The 23,339-nt window shown below is 34.8% G+C and overlaps 1 protein-coding gene across 1 annotated transcript; it reads right to left on the bottom strand.

Annotated features, from left to right (window-relative positions):
* Positions 1–1,876: 1,876 nt before the first annotated feature.
* Positions 1,877–20,888, bottom strand: Macc1 (MET transcriptional regulator MACC1). The gene is made up of 4 exons (XM_076863277.2): positions 20,774–20,888; positions 17,331–19,372; positions 14,280–14,468; positions 1,877–2,089 (listed from the first exon to the last, which is right to left on the bottom strand). The coding sequence occupies exons 1-4, from the start codon at positions 20,886–20,888 to the stop codon at positions 1,877–1,879; spliced, it is 2,559 nt and encodes an 852-aa protein (XP_076719392.2).
* Positions 20,889–23,339: the final 2,451 nt, after the last annotated feature.

The raw sequence follows: 23,339 nt of genomic DNA on the forward strand, positions 1-23,339 counted from the left end.
TTAAATGAATTCTGTCCTCGAATGTGTATACATGACTCCTTGGTTAGGATGCATTCTCCATCAAATATAAATACTGAAAGTCTTAAGGACTGTTCTTAAATTCTAATTACCTTTATAATTCAAGTACCTTAGGGTGGATGGATTAAAAGCTTTACACAGATTCTACTTTCACTTTTTTAGCCAAATGGACAATGTTTTAATCAGGATCCTAAAATAAAACCCTTATTTAGCTCATCCACATTACCTTTAAGGGTGTGTTTTCTCCTCCCTAAATGCTAACAGTCTTAATGGCCTTCATGTGGCCCCCAAACTCTACTCCCTCAGCTGGCTCCCTAAGCTCCTGAGCTCTCTCCTGTCTGGGGGCTTACGTGAGTTCCAGCACCCTTCCCAACATCAGGTGCAATGCCTGGTCCTCCTTCAGGAGCATCATTTCTTTCGAGGGAAAACTTATCAAATATCCACTCCATTTATACGATGGCCTTGGACCTCTGTATCTCTTAGCATCACAGCCTCTCCAATGCAGCTTTCACTGTAGATACCACTTAACATTTAATGGTATCAAATTTTATTATCTGTTACTATCGCTTACCATCACAGAAGTCAGGGATCATGTTTTCTGCACATTATTAAACTCAAGCATCTAGGTGCCTGCCACAGATAGGTACACATTGAATAACAATATGTGAATGACTGTCCCAACACAAACACTCGAAGGGCACCAGAGGACGGAACATATGAGTAAGCACAAACCACCTCTTTGTGAACTCTGATGGCTATTAGCATTTTCACAGGCCGAAGTTCTTACATTTGTTTTCCAAGAGCATTGAAAAACATGCTGGTATACTCTCACATGCACATGCACACACATGTATTTTTGTGAGCAAGCATACAATGATATTAATATTATGGGTGATTAAAACTGCTGTATGCAACAGTGATTAATTTGGGTTTTGATGGTGGCTCTTTTTAATAACTCTTGTTATTAAAAATCTCTGAAAGGTATAGAACTACTTTACGTTAGGATCCTGCAGAAAAAGTCTGACTTAGGCAGGATTAGCTAGCGCCCAACATGCTGAAGGAGGCTGATGAAAACACCAGGTCCACATCTGCATCTGCAGACACAGATTTGTGATGATAAGTCATGTTTTCCTTCTGGCAGTCTTGCAAAGAGATGGGGGGAAAAAGAACAAGTTTCAATTACAATGAGATGGCTATCATTTCCCTGTAAGCTTTTTATGCAGTTTCTTTCTTTCTTTTTTTTTTTTTTTAAGTATTCAGTTATGTGGTATGAACATCTTAAAAACAGAACTAGGTTTTCAAGCAGAAAACTTTATACTGGCTTTGGGTGTCCTCTTCAGTCCTTGGTTTCTCCACGTTAGAAATGCTGGAGTGATGCTGGTAAACTTCACTCAGGAACATAAGAAATCAGCCATGTGTCATAGAAGGAGGGGAGCCCTGTTCCTGGCCACTGAGTGACATTTTGTCCCTTCTCTCCCCTCACCTCCAGCAAAATTCCAATTTGAGCTCATGTTGAGCTTCTAGTTTATTCTGTTATCTGTGAAATTTTATTATTCTAGCAGTCACTTAACTTCAGAAAATTGAAATAACTTTGTAGGAGAGAGGGGGGTGCTTTTCTTTTCTTTTTTTTTCTTAACAACAAAGCAGCCTAATGTTTGCTTCGAAATAGAAAAACATGTTTGATTATAAAACCCAATCTTGGATAAAACAGTAGGCTTACTTTGACCAGGTAAAAAGCAGTTTTTCAAACATGAAGAAAATAAGTAATTTTTCTGAGATATTTTTCCTCTCTTAAACACACGCACACACACATCTCTCTCCCTACCATTCTCCTTTTCTCAAAAAGCACACCCTGTTCCTATACATCCTCAGAAGTAGAGAATGCAGTTACTCTCAAAATCTCCAAAGAATTTACTAGTAGTAAAGCTCCAGTTAAGTCTCTCCACTGTTTGGTTACAGGGTTTTTCATTCTGTCCAAAGCTGATTGAAGGTCTTGTAAAACATCTCTGTAGCTATTTCCATAGTGAGCACTCCAATTATAGAGAAAATCATAGGCAGGTTTCCACATCATCTACAAAGGAAAAAAATAGACTTGAATACATGGAAATAAAACAGACAGGAAAATAGAAGCCTTTTAAAAAGGTTTAAGACCTCTTAACACTTAACATGGAATGCCAATTATACACAGACTTATTTGATGTCATAAGAAAGAGGGTTTAATAACCATCAGTTCTTTGTTATATTACTATTTCTAAAGCTAAAGATCTTTAAAATAGTGACTATAAGTATGTTTTTTTCTTTTTTCTTGATGCATCTTATTGCTCTTTGCTTTGATGTTAAGATAAAACTCCTTGCACAATTTTTTTACAATAACAAATGTTACTACCATAAACTCTTAAGGTTAAATAAATGACTCTTATTATTATATGTATATGTGGTGAATTTTATGACACTACATTAATGACTTATATAACGTATTTTACAGTTCTAATTCATTTTATTCAAGCAAGTCTATAAGCAAGGAAAATTATAGCTTCATGATCAAGTCAAAATGAAAGCAAAAAATAGCTCTTTAGTTCAAAAATTGCTTCAATGTTACATTTTATGACCAAAGAAAGACCAATATTCAATGCTTCTTCACTTTGCTTTTTCTAAGCACCTGCCCACATCAATGATGTCATTGTTTCCATAGAAATAAATGTACGTCAAAGGAATACTTCACATACAAGTGCATATGTAATGGTAACCAAGGCAACCAAGCTCAGAGAGAATAGAGACAAAGGCAGATCAAATAAGACAAATGGAAGAATGCATACACACACAGACACACACACACACACAGTGTAATGACAAAACAGAAAAAATGACACAATGAATCGTGCACTTACAATTTGAATATTTGGAATATAAACTTCATTAGTCACTACTTATTTGGGCTCACTAAACTAATTCAGTTATGATTCTATCACTTGAAAAATGTAGGAACACAGACTAAGCTAAATATTATGTAGAATTGCCCTCTAAAAATAGTATCCATTACCAGTAATATCACATGAAGTGGGACTTTGAGATGTCATTTTTCTCTTTCCTTCAATATCACCATATAATCTACAATTGAAGTGAAAACAATTAAAAGCCTAAATAAGAAGTTCCATTCTATTTTGGTTCAATCCATATAAAGTCTCAAAGTATAATTTGATACTATTTGTTGAGAGTATCATGAACACCCATATGCCCACCTCTCTTGACAAAGCTCAATTCTGCAAAATAGAGAAGAAAAAATAATTGTCAAGGTTATATCATAGCAAGGTCTATGATATAGCAAAAAAAAATCATCTCAGATTTACCCTCATCAAGTTTTACTCTCACCAAACCTATTAATAAAGAATTGTATCTTTCACCACTGACAGACTATGGGTGGGCTACCCTGTCACTTATTTATCTGAAGACTTACATTGAAATCAAACTTCTCAAAGTATAGGTCATCACTTGCAGATTATCAATGGAAGACAAACTGAAACATATTAATAGAACCTTTTTGTTAGATTCAGTCTTCACTGTGATTGTTCAGATGAAAGGAAATGCTAGATAAATAGATTATTCTGTAGTGGGTTTATCCTGCTGATAAAAATCTCTGGAACCTATATTCTACATTGCATTCACTTAAAAGCCTCTGATGCTCAACTTGGTACATCATTTTTCAATTTGTCATGTATTGTTGAAAATAATGTATTTACAACTAATGCTTTCTAAGACTGTTCTAAGTCCCTTTGTTATTGAACCTGATCAGGGATGCATTTGGAAATATTTATGATAAATTGTAACTGGGAACTTTTTGGTAACAAGGTGCTAGCAAAGGAGATTAGCATAAAATATCGCAGAAGCAGAAAGTAGATGTATATTAAAAATTGCAAATGGGTAATTTGGGGGTTGGTCACTGCTGTGAGAATTCGAGTATCTTTGTAGTTAGAAGTGGTCAAAATGGCCTCTCTGACTTTCCTAGGTAGAAAATCTCTGTATCATTTATCTTGCTGCAGCACTATGAATTGCTATGTATAGAAAAGCCCTGAGGCACACTCAATCATGAAGCATCTTCTCAGTGATGCTGGGAGCAGGAAATACACCCAGGTGATGCATAAATTAGAAGCTACAGATTCAGGAGCGATCCAATGATACATCTACTTAGGCACTTAGGCAGAGTGCTATATAAACCCCTCACATTTGCCAATTTGTACTAATCGCAGAACATGCACTCAGCTCTTACAATTCAGAGACATTTGGATAGATTGCTGAGTAATGAACCCTAATTAATACTTCTGAAACTATAAAGAGATTTCCTGGAGCCTCCTGGATTAGTTAGAAATGCAAGGAGGGGCATTTCCCTAAAATCATGTGAAATCCCCTGGAGTCTAAACCATAATCTGTTTAGAAATGGGAACAATAGCCTTGGGACGAAAACAGCCAGGCGTTGGTAAACTTCATAATTGGTACTAAAATATGAGTATATTTTGCATATGACTTTTGTTGCTCACTGCAGCAAACTAAACCTGGGTATTTCTTCAGTGTAAAATCTGATCTGCCATATATAAAAATCATTGATAGTTGCCAACACAGATAACACAGAAATGCTCTCATAACCCCTGAGCAAGGATAATACACAAATTCGTGAAGGTTGCATTTTTTTTTTTTTTTTTTTGCAGGTAAATGGATGGCGTTGGAGAAGATAATGCTAAGTGAAGTTAGCCAATCCCAAAAAAAACAAATGCCGAATGTTTTCTCTGATATAAGGAGGCTGATTCATAGCCAAGTAGGGAGGGGGATCATGGGAGGAATAGGTGAATTCTAGATAGGGGAGAAGGGTGGGAGGGAAAGGGAAGGGAGAGGGGGTTAGCAAGGATGGTGGAATGTGATGGACTCATTATCCAAAGTACATGTATGAAGACACGAATTGGTGTCAGCATGCTTTATACACAACCAGAGATATGAAAAATTGTGCTGTATATGTGTAATAAGAATTGTAATGCATTCCACTGTCAATTATTTTTTAAAAAATGAATAAAAAAAGAAATTATAAAGAATAAATGCTCTCATAGTACAAATACAGCAAAAAAATACTCAAAATACTGTTCAAAGTCACTGTTCATTAATTAGTTTACTTATTAAATCAAGATTGAGTTCCTAGCAGTACAAAGAATCTTGTTACAGCAAGGAATAAAATGATGACTAAAGCATGGCTCTTGCTTTTAGAAGTTTATATCATAGGAGAGAGGCAGAAACTTGCACAAACACTGACTCAGTGGGAGGACAGGCAAGACTTGGTAGTCAACAACAGTTAGAAAAAACTAAAGAATTACTATAATTTTAAAATTAATGGGGGAGAAAAGAAGACCTTCCCATTGGCTGAGAGACAAGATGTTGCAATGAAATAAAGATAGGTTTTGGTGTGGATCTTGTAACTGTATCTGAGTTCCACTGCTTATGGGATGGGTTAACTTGAATAAATTAATCAAATTAATTGAGCTTTGAATTTATTAAATCTATAAAATATGAATAATAATTCCCATGTCTTATGTTCACATGAAGGCAATTCATAAAGTTTCTGATATATGGTGTTATGGTTTGGATGTGAGGTGTCCCCCAAAATCTCATGTGTGAGAGAATGCAAGAATGTTCAAAGGAGAAATGGTTGAGTTATGAGGGCCTTAACTGAGTCAGTGAATGAATCCCCTGATGGGATTAACTGAGTGATAACTGAAGGTGGGTAGGGTATGGCTGGAGGAAGAGAGTCATTGGAGGCATGCCTTTGGGGTATATCTTTGGTATCTGGAAAATGCAGTCTTTTTCTCTACTTTCTGATCGTCATGTGAGACGTTCCCCTCTACTACTCTCTTCTGCCATGATGTTCAGCCTTACCTCAAGCCCTGAGAAATGGAGCTGGCCATCTCTGGACTAAGATGTCTGAAAATCTGAGCCCCCAAGTAAACTTTTACTCCTCTATAATCGTCCTGATCAGGTCTTTTAGTCATAGCAGAAAAAAAAAAAAAAACAACACAAAAAAACAACTGACTAAAACATGTGGATAGAATTTAATGCTTTCTAATAGGATGTGGAAGAAAGTGGATATGCTTTAGTGGGGGCTTCTTATCTGTTGAAGCCTAGTATTACCCTTATTGAATGTGAGATAATGGAGGGAAGTTATATGATAAGAAATTAGAATGGGGAAATAACCTCCACAGAGCAGTCAAAGGTTTATCATCCATCATGCTACAGGAATGGAGAAAAGTGTGCAAACAAAGGGATATACCAAACAAGAAAATAAAGGGATGAAACATCTAAGCCTAACGAAGTCTACAGTTAGTGGATACAATAAGACACAGAAAACAAGAGAACAATGGTGAGACGCTAGAGTCAGAATGATGGAAAATGATGCCAGGTCTTACATGTTGCAAAAGGCACTGACTAACAGCATCCCAAGGAGGATATCCAATGATTTACGAAAGCCAGTTCACACAAGTTCCCCATGACTGATCCCTCACATACCCCCCAACTCCATGTGACATCACATTGTTAGGCCCAAATCACCCATGTTGGGAGTAGTCACACCACGGAAATTAGCAAAAGTTATAAATGAGAGCATTTCCCTTTTGGAGAACTGGGTATGCGACATTTTACCACCAAACTACAGACAATATCCCTTTCTCTGTAATCTCCCTCACTACTGATAACGTAAAGTGATGTGAAAATATAAAGAAAAACTTAGAAAACTCAAGATTGTTCAGTTGCCTACCCTTTGGTAACATTGGAGAAAGCAGTTTGAAGAGGATGAGTGCAGAGCATACTAGAGATATGATCAAGTAGCAATTAAATTAAAGTCACAGAATAAAGATGTCACATTTGACAGGAGGCTGAGACAGGAGGACTGTGGATTCAAAGCCAGCTTCAGCCACTTAGCGACATCCTAAGCAACTCAGAGAGGCCCTAAGCAACTCAGTGAGACTGTCTCTAAATAAAATACCAAAAAAAGGGCTGGGGATGTGGCTCAATGGTTGTGTGCCCCAGGCTTCCATCCTCAGTACCAAAAAATAAATAAAAATAAAAGGAAGTCACATTTGAAATTTGAGTGTTGAAGGAAGAATGAAAGAGAGGAAGAGGAGGAGGATCAATAGAAAATAGGGGGATTTTTAATAGGAAAAAATCTATAAAAAGTAAATTTTATATAGAAAGGAGATTTTGGTTTGAATTCTAACTCTGCTGGATGGAAAACTTAGGGTTATTGTGGATTAAAGTAGAACATATACAAAATACACAGGAAAAATGGTTAACTTCCTTTAGGCATGAACACAAACATAGAAATTAAGATTATTATAAAGTCGGGGTGAAAAATTAGAACGACAAGTATTAAGAGAAATTGAGAAGGAACAAAAACATATGTCAGAATCACATCAGTTACACATCCATTGATTTACATATTGCCATACTAATGTCTGTTGTATTCTGCTGCCTTTCCTATCCTCTACTATCCCCCCTCCCCCTCCTCCCCTCCCCTCTTCTCTTTCTACCCCCTCTACTGTAATTCATTTCTGTATACGGGGTAAAAATAGGAGTTCATATCCCACTTGAATCAAAGTGTGAAATATGATATATCAAGAACTATGTAATGTTTTGAACAACCAATAATAAAAATTAAAAAAAATATATATATATTAAGTAAAGAGCAGACAGATCAGTAGAGGGAAAGGAACAGGAGGAGAGAGGAAGGAAGGGAAAGAGAACCTACGAGGGATTGAATAAAACGAATTATATCCCATGCTTTTATAATTATGTCAAAATGAATCCTACTGTTATGTATAACTAAAAAGAACTAATTAAAAAATAATTGCTGTCTCCAAAAAAAACATATGTCAATATTTATTGCTCATAAAAATACTAAATTTCATTACTTATGTTTTCCCTTAATGAGAAAATATCTGCCTGGTGTGGAAAATACAACTTTTTCAAAATTGAGTTTGCCTTAACAAAGACTAATAAAAACCCAGCTTTCATGAATGCAATAATCTAACGGTTTGGGGATTTTTTGTTTTGTTTTGTTTTTTTGTCTTTTCTGGAATGGATAAATCACATTTGGATTCAAGTCCTTAAATATTTAAACTTTTATTTCTTGAGTCTTTCTTATTTTTTTCTAGTTTTCTTGCTAAAATAAACACATACTATCAAATGCAAAAGCACAAGAGATAACTTTGATATATTAACCAACCATAAACTCTGTGAAATTTTGTTCAAGAATACATATCACTACATTTTATGATACATTAAAGAGAAAATAAAGCTATCATCCCTAGAAATGTTGGAAGGAATAAAATGGGTAGAATATATAATTTTCTTTCCAGATTAACCTAAGTCCTATAAAAGCTGGAAATGAGTTGTGAACTGCTAAGATCTCTTCCAGGTTTATGTTATATTCTGTATTTTAAAAGTAGTTTTTTTGCTCTTGCTTAATATTATTAAGGAAAGATGCAGAAATTCTGTATTCATCTCTCGACAATTCAAAAGGAAAGCATGCTTTTGTGAGTTTTTCTTAACCACAAAACAAATTATCTCAGCATTCTCATCTCAATCAGAAATATATAAATATTGGATACATAGGCTGTCTTCTTAAGTCTCTAAGATTTTTAATTTAATCTTATGGTGTTATGGATTCACCCTTGAATAGAAAGCATGAGGCTGATAAAAGCAGAATTGTTCATTTCTCATCTCTGTGCAGTGATTTCCTTCTATAAAGGGCAGTATCAGTAATAATTTAGTCTATCAAGTTGAGCAGTTTTACAAAGTCTCAGCTTTTTTGTGCAAGGAATATATCTTCCCTTTGATTTATCCTCTCAGTATATGGGGACAAAGTAAAAGATAAGGGAGCAATGGAAAAGTAATACGTGGGATGCCAAAAGAAATGAAACAGGATTAGAGACAAAAATAAAGTTTTCCATATTTAGAGTGCTTATTCCCAGAAGCCAATAAGACTTATTAGATAAATGCACTAGAGGATGAATGTGGCATGAATAAAAGCAATTCGGATGTAAGCATAGCATTCTATGTCTTTTTTTTAGCTCATAAAATATAAATAGCATAAAGAATGTAATTGATTTTAACTACCTTTGGATAATTACATTTTTCCACATTCATGGATTAATAATCCACCTACTTTCCTCATAAAATTATAGGAACAACATTTCATTTTAAGTACCATTAGCTGAAGAAGTATTAAGGCAAGCGTGCCTTCTTAATGATTATTACATGAGTTCTGTCTTAAGGACATCATTTACAGTATCCATGTAGGCTTTATATCACCTGCAATTAGTAATTATATAAATGTTATTGAAGATAAGGTTGCTGTCGTTTTCAAAAGAGAGAAGAAGCTGAAATATTGGTCTGATGCTTAGCTGGATGTTGGAATTCCTTGTATTTAAATTCTCTAGTAATAAACCTTGATAAAGAAAACCTAAAATCAAAATCAAACATTATTACATCTAAGTCCATTTAAAAATATCCTTAAAATATTGACCCTATTATGGTTACTATTTCTATTCATTTTTCAGTGTGGTAATGACACGTGATATAGAATTAAATAAAAGGCCACTCGAATAATATGCATTAACAAAGAATTTCATTCCTTTTTTCTTTGTTCCATCATTCCAAAAAGCCAAGTATAATTTTGAAACTGAAGATAGCAGCAACAAGTAAAGAATTGTACAAAGTAGATGACAATTATCTAATATCATTGTGTCTAATTTCCAGCTTGAACAATGAAGATTTGAGAGATTATTCTATACATTTTACCACGGTTAGGTGAATTTCCATATAAGACTCTTCTCTTCTTTAAGAAAAAGAAACTATGTTTTTCATTGCAAAAAAAAAAAAAATGGTATAAATACCAAGGCTAGAACTAAGCCAGGTCCAGAAACAGAACCAGACAATTCAATATCCCTGTAAGCAGACCCAGGAATTACACATAAGCCAGAAAAACATATTATTCTAAGGACATTCTTATTACCTTTTGCAACAGAGATTTTCCAAGGAAAATTAAATGTTCAGCCCATAAGAAAAAGCTAATCAGCCAAGACATTTTCTCATTTTTTTCCATGCATTAACGTTCTGCCAGTTTCTCAGACTGTTTAAAATTATTGCTGACTTTTTCCTCACCTGCATTCTTTCTCAATCATATTACTAAAAAATTACTATATTTTATTCTCTTTTCCAAAATCACTCACTATCATAAAGTGGTCAAATTCACCTCTTCCTCTTCATCAAAATAACAGATACTACATATTTAGTGATTACAATATGCAATGCTGCAGTCCGGCTGGGCAAATAACCGGGAGGTGACAAGCAACTTGAAGGTTGAAGCAGGAACTGCTTTATTGTGGGGAAACTCAGCGGGAACTGAGCGCGAACTCAAGGTAGTAGGCTCCCTAGGTAGCAGGAGCTGCTTTATTGCAGAGCAGCAGAGGTATATATATCTAACTGATTACACACAGCTTGACTCAATTAACATCATCCAGATACAGCAATCAGTCAATAAGGAATCTCTACCATGTTAATGGCTCGGTGGCGTTGCCTCACAAACCACTCCTCCTGGCAAACTGCCAGGTGCCATCTTGACTTATTTGCGATCCCCAACAATGCAAAGTGATTGTCACAAATATTTTTATATATTAACTCATTTGATCCTCAACAAAAATTTGACATCTGATAAATAAGATAATATTATCCACCTCATTTTACTAAAAAAAAAAAAAAAAAAGAAAGTCCTACAAAAGTCACTTGCTCAGTGTTCTAGGCTAACACTTTGGATTTGGAATTCAGGCCAGGAAGCTTAATCTCTATGATTTGGAAGTCATTTAATACTCTTCTGCATTGACCCCATCATATGTGCCAACCACATCTCCCAATGATTATTAAGGTGAACCCTCACATCTTCTCTTCATTGGTCTCTAGAACTGACTAGTTTCCAGAAATTCTGAATTCCCAATCCTCTCCAATTATTTGAATGTTCCTCATCCTTTAGAACTAGGACATGTCCCCTGATTGTTCCTGGCCACTTTAATCTTTTCTAAATTCAGTAATTCATCATTATCATCACCAACCTAGCACGCTAGTTAGGACTTTGTATAAGACAAAGTGGATTTGAATTTTATCTATGTAACTTAACAACCATGTAACTCTGGGTAAAATTATACAAATGTGCTCAAACTTATTTTGTATAGGCATAAATGGGATTGTAATAATGTATTCCTTACAAAGATTGTTGATAGAAATGAGACATTGTAATTAAAAAGCTCATGATTAACAGACATCCAGTAATAGTCAATAAGTTGTAACTATTATCATTCTCATCTACTAATATATTTCTTTAAAAACTTGTTATTCAAATATTGACAGTTTATCCCATTCCCAAACCAATGTTCAATTCAACTTTCAATAGAAAAAAAATTTTTCATTCTGTTGCTGATTTCTGTAGTTCCTAAACCAATGGTGAGAACTGAGAGACCTAGAAAACATGCTAAGTGTATCACTGATTAAAACACTGAGGGCATAGATACAAGGGAACAATGCTAAACAAGTGGGAAGAATTCCATGTAGAAACTTTCATTCACTTAATAAATAAATAAAATTGACTATTTGAAGATCATCTACTTTCAAGTCTTTAACGTAGACCTAGAAAAAAGTGCCATGAACAATCCAGTTGCCAGTCAGAAAATGAAAAGGAATAAAGAATGCTCCTAAATGATTCAAAAGAGAGTCAGACCTGCATTGACTAATTAAAATACACCTTTGCGTGCTGAGTGGTTTCTAAGATGGATAAAATATCATGATTAGGAATGCTGGCTTCCCTGGACTTCCACAGGAAAGATGGCTTAATGTGGTACATCAGATGAAGCATCCTCCAGAGACATATAGGTGGGGCTCAGTGGGCTAAGGGGACTTCAAATTTGTATTGAACCTTATGGAAGGAGCATTTTCTTTATTGTTAAGCAGGTAGCCAATGGAAAAGTGTTATAAAGAAATTATTGCTATATATGATAATATTCCCCAGGCCTATTAATATTTTAGCACAAGCTGGGCATGGTGGTGCGCACATGTGATCCCAGCAGCTCAGGAGCCTAAGGCAGGAGGAGGCCAGCCTCGGCAATTAGCAAATCCCTGTCTCAAAATAAAAGATTAAAAATGGGCTGGGGATGTGGCTCAGTGGTTAAGTCCCCCTGGGTTGAATCCCTAGTACCAAAAAAGAAAAAAAAAAAAAAAAGAAAAATGATTAGCACAGAAATTCCCCAAATCCCTACCACATTCCCTCGTAAAATCCAACTTAAAAAAAAATAGTCTATTTTTCTAATACTTTATTTACTTCTCTATATTTTAATCTCTAAATATCCTCAGAAAAACTTCAGTGAATTTGCACGAACTTTTTCAGAAAAACCTTGGCAAGAGTTGAATCTTTTTATAGTATTAGCAGGCTGAAATACCTGTACAGTTTTCAAAATAAATATTCTGAAAAATGTATTTTGCTTATAATCAGATTCTAAGCTTTATAGTTTTGTTTTTATGTAGGAATTATATAGAGAAATTGAGAAATATTTCTTAATTTTAAGTTTGGGAGATGCTTAATTTAAAAAAATGGCAGGCTCATATGTCTCCAAAGACAAGATTTTTCTTCTTGTTGCTAAAAGCTTATGCTGTTATTAAAAAACTTAATTTTCAAAATATTTCCAGAACCCCTGCCTGGTATATATATATATGTCCATTAAACACAATAAAGATAGAACAAAGGCAAGAGAGAGAAGTTGAAAAGAAGACAAAATCAGTGAAAAATCCCAAGTAAGGGCACTGACGCACTTGGAAGGGCAATTTTGGAGCATATACCCCTAAGAAGTGAAATAAAGGAAACAGAAGTAGCACCAGAATCACTAACCTGGATTCTTCCCTGTCCTAATGCTGGTTCCTTCCTTCTGCATCCCCTACTTGGAACTAATAACTGTGTGTTCTGAAATCCACTACTTGAATTATGAATGTATCATATTTAAGAATCAACTCCTTCCAAATATAAAATCTTTTACAGCTATTTTGGTTAGAGGGAAAGAAATTAGCATACATTTCTTTGTTAGTCTGAGTGGCCTAACAGGTATAAATCCCTATAGGTTATTTGGAATGGCTTTAGTTTATACACCATGGATTTTTCTAACTATTTAATAACATGTTCAGAGTGAAGATTGTTAGTATTAATCACAAGAAACTGAACTATAGCCCCTAGGAGAACAGCTAGGGGCTTTCCTCTTTTCTTCTGAGTATGCATCAGCCCTAGGCACAGACTTAGACATTTATGATTTGGGCTATGCAAAAGTAAATAATGGAAAAGTGTGCTGTTGGTTGGTTCCCATCAAGATTGGGGGAAGACAAACTATAAACAATTAGAAAGAAGCCAGATGCTTAAGGAGGCTGATAGAATAAATAACTTTCCAATTATTCTCAAGAAAACTCTTCAAAAATAGAGTATTAAGAAAAAAAAAGGTGGGGAAAAGGTTGTGCTTTCAATAAGACAACTTTTTAGTCAGTGAAATGAAATATTCAAATCTGAAGAGCACATTCCTCATAATATTGTTTTTTTCCCCTTTGTAATGACTTTTGGTCTTTGTCTCATCTACTAAACACTTGATACTACAGTATCAGAAATACCTGTACAGTTTACAGAGATAAATGTAGTTTACGAGGGGAAAATAAGTCCTCAGTTCTTAGCTCCTCCTGGCTAAAGTGATTTGGAGTCCCTGATGGAGACCCAGGCTCCAGGAACTTGGAAGCTGGACTGCTGACACTTTCTGCAGCTGTTGGGATTCTGATAAGGAGTTCTGGCGTTTTCACTCTTTGTGGAAAGGTTTCTTTGTCCTGATCACCCAGCTAGAATAGTTGTTTCACAGAAAAAAAAAAAAAAAATACCTCAAAACCTTAATAATGAACTCTATGCCCCCAAAGGAGGTGGAGAACATACATTTTGCTTCTACCAGGTCAAATTTAATATAATAGAGAATATTTTCTGAAACTTCAGTATTCTGAAATGCTTCTCATTTGAAAGATACAGAATATTTTATATATGCTCATCACTGGAATATTTGTACCCAGTAAATCCATGGATGTGGTCTGGTCTTGATTGCATTTTCTTTACATGTTCTGCAACTTTTCACTATTAAATTAGACATACAAAAAAAAAAAAATCTCACCTCAGCAGCAACATCTCCAGTTTTTCCACGGTGAGGAATTTCATATGCCTCCATTTGTTGCTTGGTGAGTCTTACTAACTTTTCAGCAAGTTCCCTCCAGCCTTTTCCAAGTTTGACAGCTGAAGTCAGAATAACAGCTTCTTGGAGAAGATGCACTACCAACCCTTGACAGTCTATCTTTAGCAGAGCCTGCAGCAGCAATTATATATCATAATTAAAAACAACTCATTTTGATTTTTCCTTTCAATTAAAATTTTTATTACTTATTCTAGAAATTGGAGTCCTTCTTTTCACCACACATATAACTAAGTTTTCTGAAACCTAAATATTTGATTCACTGTTACACAAATTCAACACACATACTTAGCATGTGTGAGGTTCTGAGTTCAATCTCCAGCACTCTTCCTCCACAAGAATCTAAAATTTCCCAGAATCATGCCTATTGCATATGAATCAGGTACTCCGGCTTGGAACGAAGCTAATGACATTTATAAATTTTAAAAATAACCAAATACCTCCCTCCAGTAATGTAATTGTGTTAAATATAAACCATAAGGTATTAAAGATAAAACACAGTCTTCTACATGCAAAATGGAAAACCACCACTCTTTCTTCCTTTTTAGGCATCTGAACTTTTTCACTCACCATGTATGTTTCAAACAATTCTGTTAGTTGCTGTTCTGCTTTGAATACACTTTTTAAAATGTGATTATATCTATGTATTCTCTTATCTGGTCAAATAAGCAAAAAAGAAAAACAACAACAAGAATAAAGTATTTAGCAGCTTCTCATTACTTAGTGGCACTTGGAACCGTTATCTACAAACACAGTACAATAAGTACAAATGAATGACCAAATTAGGTAACTACTGAAGTTTCAAAGTGTTTATTCCCATGTAAATATACACATAGAAGGGCTGCCTGTGGTTTTATACAAAGACTAGACTAAGCCATGCATTTCTATTGAGAAATTACAGCCTCAGTGAGAAGCAATCCAAGTCAGCAGGACCCTGAAGGACTTTTAGTAATATGGAATGGCTTTACTGCTCCATAGTCCAGTTGTTGTTATTTGTTTTTTAGCAAAAAGAATCTTTTTGCTTGAAGTCATAAAACCTGAGTTTAAAATCTGTCTCCACAAACTATAAGACTTCAAATGAATTATTCAATAGAATTTTCCATGTAGCCATAGAAAATTTTTTATGCAGCCATAGAAAATAATGATTTAAAAATGGATATAGTGTTAATACCACTGTCCAATGATTAATAAATACGAAGATTAAATCAGATGCTGAAGGACTTCACAGAGTGTCAAGTATATAAGGACAGCCACTCTTTAATTTCCTAATTTGGCCAGTTCTTCAAATTTATATACAGTCCAAGGGCGGGGGGAGTGTGTTTGTCACACAAAGAGAGGTTGAAGAGACAAGAATGTGCCCCTACTTCACACTCACTCACTTCCTGTGAGATGGCCTAGCTTATGCCTTCCATTCAGGAGTCTTGAATCCTGCATAGGCACTATAGAAGTTTAAGGGCTCCCTTGGGACCTACTTTTATGAATGGGTTCTCCACCAGAATTTTCTATGTAGCCATTCAAAGTACTGTATTAATTATCATACTACCAAAATGCCCAGGTATGAGTAGGCTTAAATTTTTAGGTCATTGGGCCAATATGAATAAGAGTTCCACTGAAGAAAGAGTAATTTCAATTCAAACTTTTGTCAGTACATACTGAATGTGAGCTCTGAGAGGTAACATACTATTGCAAAATGCATGTGAGCTTCCACCAGGCAGCGTGGCCTCTAACATTCAGTCTCCAAAGGCCCAGATTAAGTGAGATTGCGGCATATCATAATAAAACTATCCACTTACCAAATGGATAGTGGGCCTTTTAAACTTTAACTACTCGTGGTTCATTTTAGAACTGTCAAAAATATTGAAGGGGAGGAAAAGTTTTTTTTTAATATTTATTCCTTTAATATATAAATTATTGTTAATGTCACACACTAAATTTCTTCTCTAATTATTTTTCCTCATTTTTAAAAATTATTTTTTAATTGTAGTTGGACATAATACATTTATTTTATTTATTTTTATGTGGTGCTGAGGCTTGGACCCAGGGTTTTGCATATGCCAGGTGAGCAGCTCCCCTTTTTTCCTCCTTTTATACTTTAAAACTTTACTCCTCTGTTATGAACCCCCTTGGATAATCTCACTCATCTCCTATAGGGCACCATTTTTCATTGTTATGTGTAATGTCATTGTTGTTGTTATTTGTTTAGTACACACTCCAACACATGTACCTATACAAACTTTTTTTTCTACACACAAACACACATATAGCTTTGTTTCAAGAGGGTATTAGCTGTCATCATTACTGTTTATAAATAAATAGTTCAATCATTTTTAGAAATATGGTCTTGATATTTTAACAAAATATTGAATTTCTACTTCAAAGACAAAACAATTCTTTATAACTCTCCCCTGAGCCTTCCACTGGGATGAATACCATGCAGAAAAATGTTGATCCTGAGACTCCTATTCAAATAGGATTTAGAATCACCAATATCATTGCTTGGGTTATAATGTATTGCATGAAGAAGAAAAAAATGCTAAAGTAAAGGACATTGATTAAATGTTTGAAAAAAGAAAAACACTGAAAAGTAGACCTCTAGCAATGGCCAGGTTAGTTTTGTTTAAGTTTGCTTTCACATTATGGAGCCATTCTGATATTTTAGGGCTATCTAAATATTTGAGAGAGGAAGAGAAGAAAATGTCTTACAAGTTTTAGGCCCAGCACAAACAGAACCTTCAATCTCCCTTTAAAAGATAATCTTTGGGGCCTTATTTTCTGAGAAAAATCACAATTGAATCTCAAATCTAAAAAACCCAATTGTATGATCTTTTAGGATAGGTTCTATATTTGTTATGAAGTGACTTCGACTTATGTGAAGCTGCTTTTTTAAAAAATATATATTTCTTCTGTCACATGTTTGCTTAAAAGTTAATAAAATTTTCTGTGGTAAATAAATTACTATGATCAAGCAATACTCACCACAATAAGTTCGTAAAGAAACTTCCTTGTATTTCTGTCTCCATGGCAATCTTCCTTTAGCTTCTTGACAACATAAGAAACCTTTTCTGATTCTTTGTCTGCTTGCATTTGATCAAAGTTTCCCAGTGCCAGAGGAGAGTACCCCAGGACGCCGGCTAAAACTTTCCAGTCATAAACTTTTTCTAACACCAAGGTCAATACAACTGAATATATATAAGTCAGTTTTTTAAAGGGCAGGGCAATTTGCTCAAGAAGATTCCTGGTTGTAAAGATACCATCAGACACAGACATGACTTGTTCTTTTGAAATCACCTTGACATTTTTGCAGTGCACAAGTCCAATCTTCCCTCTGAGGACTCCCACATACCATTCCTTCACTTTAGACTGCCCCATGGCCTTTACCTTACCTTCCCCAAGAAGAGCTATCGTGTCCCCTTTGAAGTATTCCAGAAAGTAGTCAATCTTGCTTTGTCTGAGCACTGTCTTCAGGGTTACCCCATAGTTGGTAAAGTTCAATTTTTTATCTTGGAATGTGGGATATTTAACAAGCACTGATGAGAATAAAGGCGTGGACTTGTCCTCTTTCTCCTTGTGCAGATAACCTGGCAGATTTGAGAGCCTTTTTAGGTTGGGAGCCGGATCAGGTGAAGTGATAAAGAACTGTGCAACTGGTCTACCATTAGGAGGCTCCACCTGAACACGGAAAACAAACAAGTGCATCTCTCTGCAGTCCACTAAAGAAAAGAAAACTGGTTGATGAACCACCTCACCTGATTCCAACTGCTTTTGTTTAATTTGTTTCCCATCTTCTTGCACTTTTACTTCAAAATCGGGATCACATGAAAACACAGAAATATTTAAATCCTGTGGCTTGTCAAGCAAAAACGAATGCCTTCCCCAGAGCTGAAATACAACCGGAGATGTGCTTTTTCCACCCTTTTTAATGTCAGGGATTGTAAGCTTTCCTGGCATATAGCTATGTCCACAAACTGTGAAAATAGCAGTGAAATTGGGATGGATGTATTTGGGGCCATAAATTCCAATTGAGATGGTTTTGTGAATGTAATCCCAAATGGTGGCAGGTGATGACTGAATAGCTTTAGGTTGTGCAGCAATCACTAAATACATCACCTTACTCAAGTCCACCAGCTTGACTTGGATGGTGTCTTTATAAACATAGCAGTTGTTTAATACTTTGAAAGGACCCTCTTTGACCAGGCTGTGTAAGCACACCATTTCTGTCATCACTTGGCTGAAAGGATCCTTTCTTACTTCAGCCCCAATTTTCATTTCTAACAAAACAGCTTCCATTATATTAAGGTTGCTTAATATGATTTCCAACAGAGGGCTTACAGTGCATGAAAGATCATGATTAAGCATTTGTGGAGGATCAAGAAAAGCCCTTAGAGATACCTCTTGGAATTCTCCCACAGCTACATGACCTTGGGGCACATGGACAGTGATGTCTGACTCAGGTAACTGTATGGACCCTCCTTGGTGGTTGAGTTTACAAACTGTGATGGTCTCTGCAACTTGTGTTTGGGCCCATCCAGGACTCTGATTCATTGTATTAAAATCCAAGCAGGAGCGAGCCAATTGGCGTTGACTTAACCAAGCCATTTTATAAGCCTCTCGATCATTTTGAAGCCATTCTAAGTCTTGTGCTAGGATTTGGTCACAGTCTTGCATACTCTGATGAGTACTCGTGGTGTCATCTAAAATGCCCAGAAGTTCTGAAACACTTTTGGATCTTCCTGATTTCCTTAAGGGAGACTTGCTGAACAACTGATGCACATCAAGTTCATCATCAGAGGAATCAAAAGAATTTCCAGTTTCAATTTCTCTTAAAAAAAGAAAAGGATCTTCTTTCAAAATGGAGATATTCTCTTTCTTCTGGTTATTTCTTAGCTGAGTTATATCATCCAGAAATGGGTTAGAAGCAGATAGTTCCTTCCAGAATGGATTTGTAACTTTCAAAGCCTTGTCATCTTGAAGAGTGACAGCATCTGGCCAATTGCAAAGCAAGCCTGGGTCTTGCCATTCTTGTTATTTAAATAAAAATAAAACAAAACAAAAATAAGGTGGCAATCTGAGATACAACCAAGACTCATTATTCCCATAGCTTAAAAATTCAAGATTTACTTTTCATTTTGCTTTTTGCTCTCTAGCCTAGTAGCTGCTACAAACTTAATGTAAAATTTGGTCAAATTCTCATGTAATAAGAACAAGGAAAATTTCTGCCAAATTATTTTGAGTAAAGGTAGAGTTATTTTATCTAAAGACATCATTGTACATAAACTAAACAAATATCAAACACTTCAGACAGTAATACATTTAACACATTTCCTTGAAAATGACTTAGACTGGTATTCATTTTTGCCTTACTATTTTATGTTTCATCTTCCCAAAATGAACAAAAGGAATTCAATTATCTAGATTAGACATTATTAGACCCTACACAGTAGGTCTAATTTTATAAAACAGTCTACTGTATTAGACAGGCAGCAAAAAATTTTTAGATTATTTTCTGAGAATGTTGTATTGATAAATTTTAATAACATTGAATTTGTATGTGAGAGAGAGGGAGGAAGAAAGAAGGAACATTGAAAAAACAGACCATTGTTGGATAGTGTTTGAAGGAATTTGTTGAACTTTTGTGAACTTACAATGACATATTATTGCTTTGGAAACTGAGTGTTTTGAGAATTATAACACATTAAAATATTCATTTTCATAAAGAATTTCTATATATCCCACAATGTTGGAGACATTTTTTTAATGTTTAGAGTGAATTATACTTGGCCATTTCTAGGAAAATATTAGTAAAGAATCTGGGGACTTTGTGAAACTGGTGATAATTAGGAGAAAATTAGGGCAATCAAATCATCCAAGTTTCTATAGGAAAAAAGAAAGAAAGAAAAATATTCAAGTAAACTTCTTAACTTTTTGGTTTAATATTTGTAGAATGGTTATACATTAAAGTGTTACATATTAAAAATTAGAAAATAAAAGTAGTTTTTCTTTTATTTCTACACTGATTTTCAATCCAATGACTCTTAATTCTTAAAATTCATTTTTTTCTCTAGGATCAATTCCATTGTTTTCTGTCCCAGGAAATTTTCTTAAATCCCTCCATCTTCCAAAGATCTCTTTTACCCCAGATTCATTCTATTTGTTGTATATACTACTCATTTATTAATGATTTTTGCCTTTTTATAAAATTTATTATAATCCAATTATAAGCTGTACATTGTTGCATGTCTTCAATAATACCAGAACAATTCTGTGATAACAAGAGGATTTTATAATTCTTTTAATCTCCTCTAACAGGAGGTAGAATTCAGGACTTATTGGTGGATTTTAGAAGTACACATTCAGTAGCTATTGATGATGGATCTGATTTACATACATGGAAAAATTACAATAGTCATACATTTCTGTACCTGTAATATTGCAATTTTTTGAGAGGTTTTCTCCTTCCATGTCAATCAAATTTCCTTCAGCTCTACTTCGTGTAGTTCCTCCTGACCAAAAATGGGCTATTTCACAGATTACCATTTTCCCACCTAAAAGTAAATAGACATGTGTTTTTTGTAAGCATCCATATACACATTGGCAGAAGAAACAAATTCAAAATAGTAATAGATATTTAAATAGACAACTGCATTGAAAAATACTTTACATAAGTCTTCTACTTCTGGTAGGATAATGGACTAGATATGTATTATCATGTTGTTGAAAAGTGTTCAGATTATGTATTATACCAACAAGGAAACCTGGAAATACATTACCGAGCCCATAAAAAAAAATGACTAATGGAAAAATGACTAATGGAAACCCTAAGAACAACAAAAAAAAAGAATTGTAAGTTGAAATCTCAATAAATAGACCTTCTTAATATGATGGTTGGAAGACTAAATATACAAACCTTAAAATCCTCTCCCAAATTCTTCTCTATATTCAATGCAATTACCAGAAAAATCACATTATTTGTGTATACATGTGTAAGATCTTTTTTTATTTTTTAATTTTATTTTTAAATTAACAAATCAAGATCGTGTATATTTGTTGTATACAGCATGTTATTTTAAACCATCTTGTTCTGAAACATTGCTGCATCTGTAAACACTTAGGCTAATTAAATTTTTATACAGAAAATCGAGGGGCAAATATTCAAGAAAATCCAAAAAAAAGAGCATAATGGAAATAATGTGTTATCTATCAGAATTAATTTTAACTGTTCTGTGAGACAATGTAGAGATAGAACAGAAGTCGACTCAGGGCACAGAATGAAGATTCCAAAAGCAGACCTGCACTCATAAGAAAGCTTGTTATCTGGCAGAGGCCATGCAAAGTGGTGTGGAAGTGATGGATTTCTAATTAAATGGTGATGATATAGTTGGTTGTACATGCTGAAAAGAAATTGCATCAATCACAACCTCATCTCACACACACACACACAAACACACACACACACACACACACACACACACACACACACTTACTCACACACACAAATCATTTCCAAGAGTTTTAGATTTCAAAATGTGAAGGGAAAAAAAAAAAACACTTTAGAATTGGCAAAGTAGAGAATGCCTCCTGAAAAGTATTTATTAAGCACAAACACATAACACGCACGCACACAAAGGCAATCACAAAATGAAAAAATAAGAAATCTTGTTAAGTCAAAAGATATTGTTTACAAAAAGTAAAAACACAAGCCCCAAACTGGGAGATTTGACTTCCAAAGCACATGACTGATAAAGAATAACATATCTGTATTCTAAAATAACAGACTCACAAAAATTAAAACAACACTAAAGAAATTTCTTTAAAAAGATCTAAACAAGCATTTCTCAAAAAAGAAAACAAATGAAATATGTCCTATCTAATTGGTAATTAGATAAAGCAAAATAAAACCACATGAAACAAAATTACCACCTATAAAATTTACAAAACTTTTGAAGTCTGGCAACAAGAATTATCAACAAAACTGCAAAGCAAAGAGAAATCCTATGCTTTCCTAGAAGAAGTACTAACAGGTACTTGGACAATAATCTGATATTATCTAGAAAAGATGTTTGCAAACTAGTACCCAGTAATTCTAATTCCAGTTATTTATTCTAGTCACATTTTGTATATGTGCATAAAAAGAGATATTACAGATGAATGTTCATTATATTATGTTAACAGGAAACTGTTTCTTCCTTTCTTTCTTTCTTTCTTTCTTTCTTTCTTTCTTTCTTTCTTTCTTTCTTTCTTTCTTTCCTTCTTCCTTCTTCCTTCTTCTTCTTCTTTCTTCTTCTTCTTTCTTCTTTCGTCTTCTCCTTCTCCTTCTCCTCCTTCTTTTTTTTTATACCAGGGATTGATTGAGGATGCTTAACCACTAAACCACATCCCACTGAGCCACATCCCCAGCCCCCCAGCCATTTCACTTTTTTATTTTGAGATACAGTCTTACTAAGTTGCTTAGGCCCTGGGTAAGTTGTTGAGGCTGGCCTCAAATCTGTAATCCTCCTGCTTCAGCCTTCATAGTCACTGGGATCATAGGTGTTTACCATCACATCCAGCCCAAATCATGGTATTTTAATACAACAGAGTATTCAACAGATTGAATTCAACAGATGAATCACAACTCAATGTATAATCATGTGCTAGACACAGGATGCTCATTTGCTGAGACTCCACCTTCACCACATGTAGGGTTTCCCTTAGTCCTGTGACAACGCGCAGAACTACATATTTAGCATCTGATTTTCAGATGGAAAAACAAGTCTCAGCTGCTCAGCATAACTAAGCCACCAGGTCAAATGACAAGTGAATGACCCAGAAAAAAATTACTTGACTTATTTATATTATAGCTACCACACCCAGGCCATAGGCCTAACCCAGACTCAGGTTCCCAACAGTACATTCCAAGAGCACCCCACCTGCCATTTCACTTCCAAGGATGAGAAACACTCCTTTCTGTGCTGAGTTCTTCCTTAAACTCACCCCCCCTTTTTTTTT

The sequence above is a fragment of the Callospermophilus lateralis genome, chromosome 1, assembly GCF_048772815.1.
Source record: "Callospermophilus lateralis isolate mCalLat2 chromosome 1, mCalLat2.hap1, whole genome shotgun sequence".
NCBI lineage: Eukaryota > Metazoa > Chordata > Mammalia > Rodentia > Sciuridae > Callospermophilus > Callospermophilus lateralis.

Excerpts from the sequence above, each read along its gene's own strand:
- Macc1 (XM_076863277.2), bottom strand. The coding sequence starts at position 20,888 with ATGGTAATCTGTGAAATAGCCCATTTTTGGTCAGGAGGAACTACACGA. Across the intron at positions 19,373-20,773 it reads AAAAAATTGCAATATTACAG|AATGGCAAGACCCAGGCTTG; the intron begins GTACAGAAATGT and ends TTAAATAACAAG. Across the intron at positions 14,469-17,330 it reads TTCTTTACGAACTTATTGTG|GCTCTGCTAAAGATAGACTG; the intron begins GTGAGTATTGCT and ends TTGCTGCTGCAG.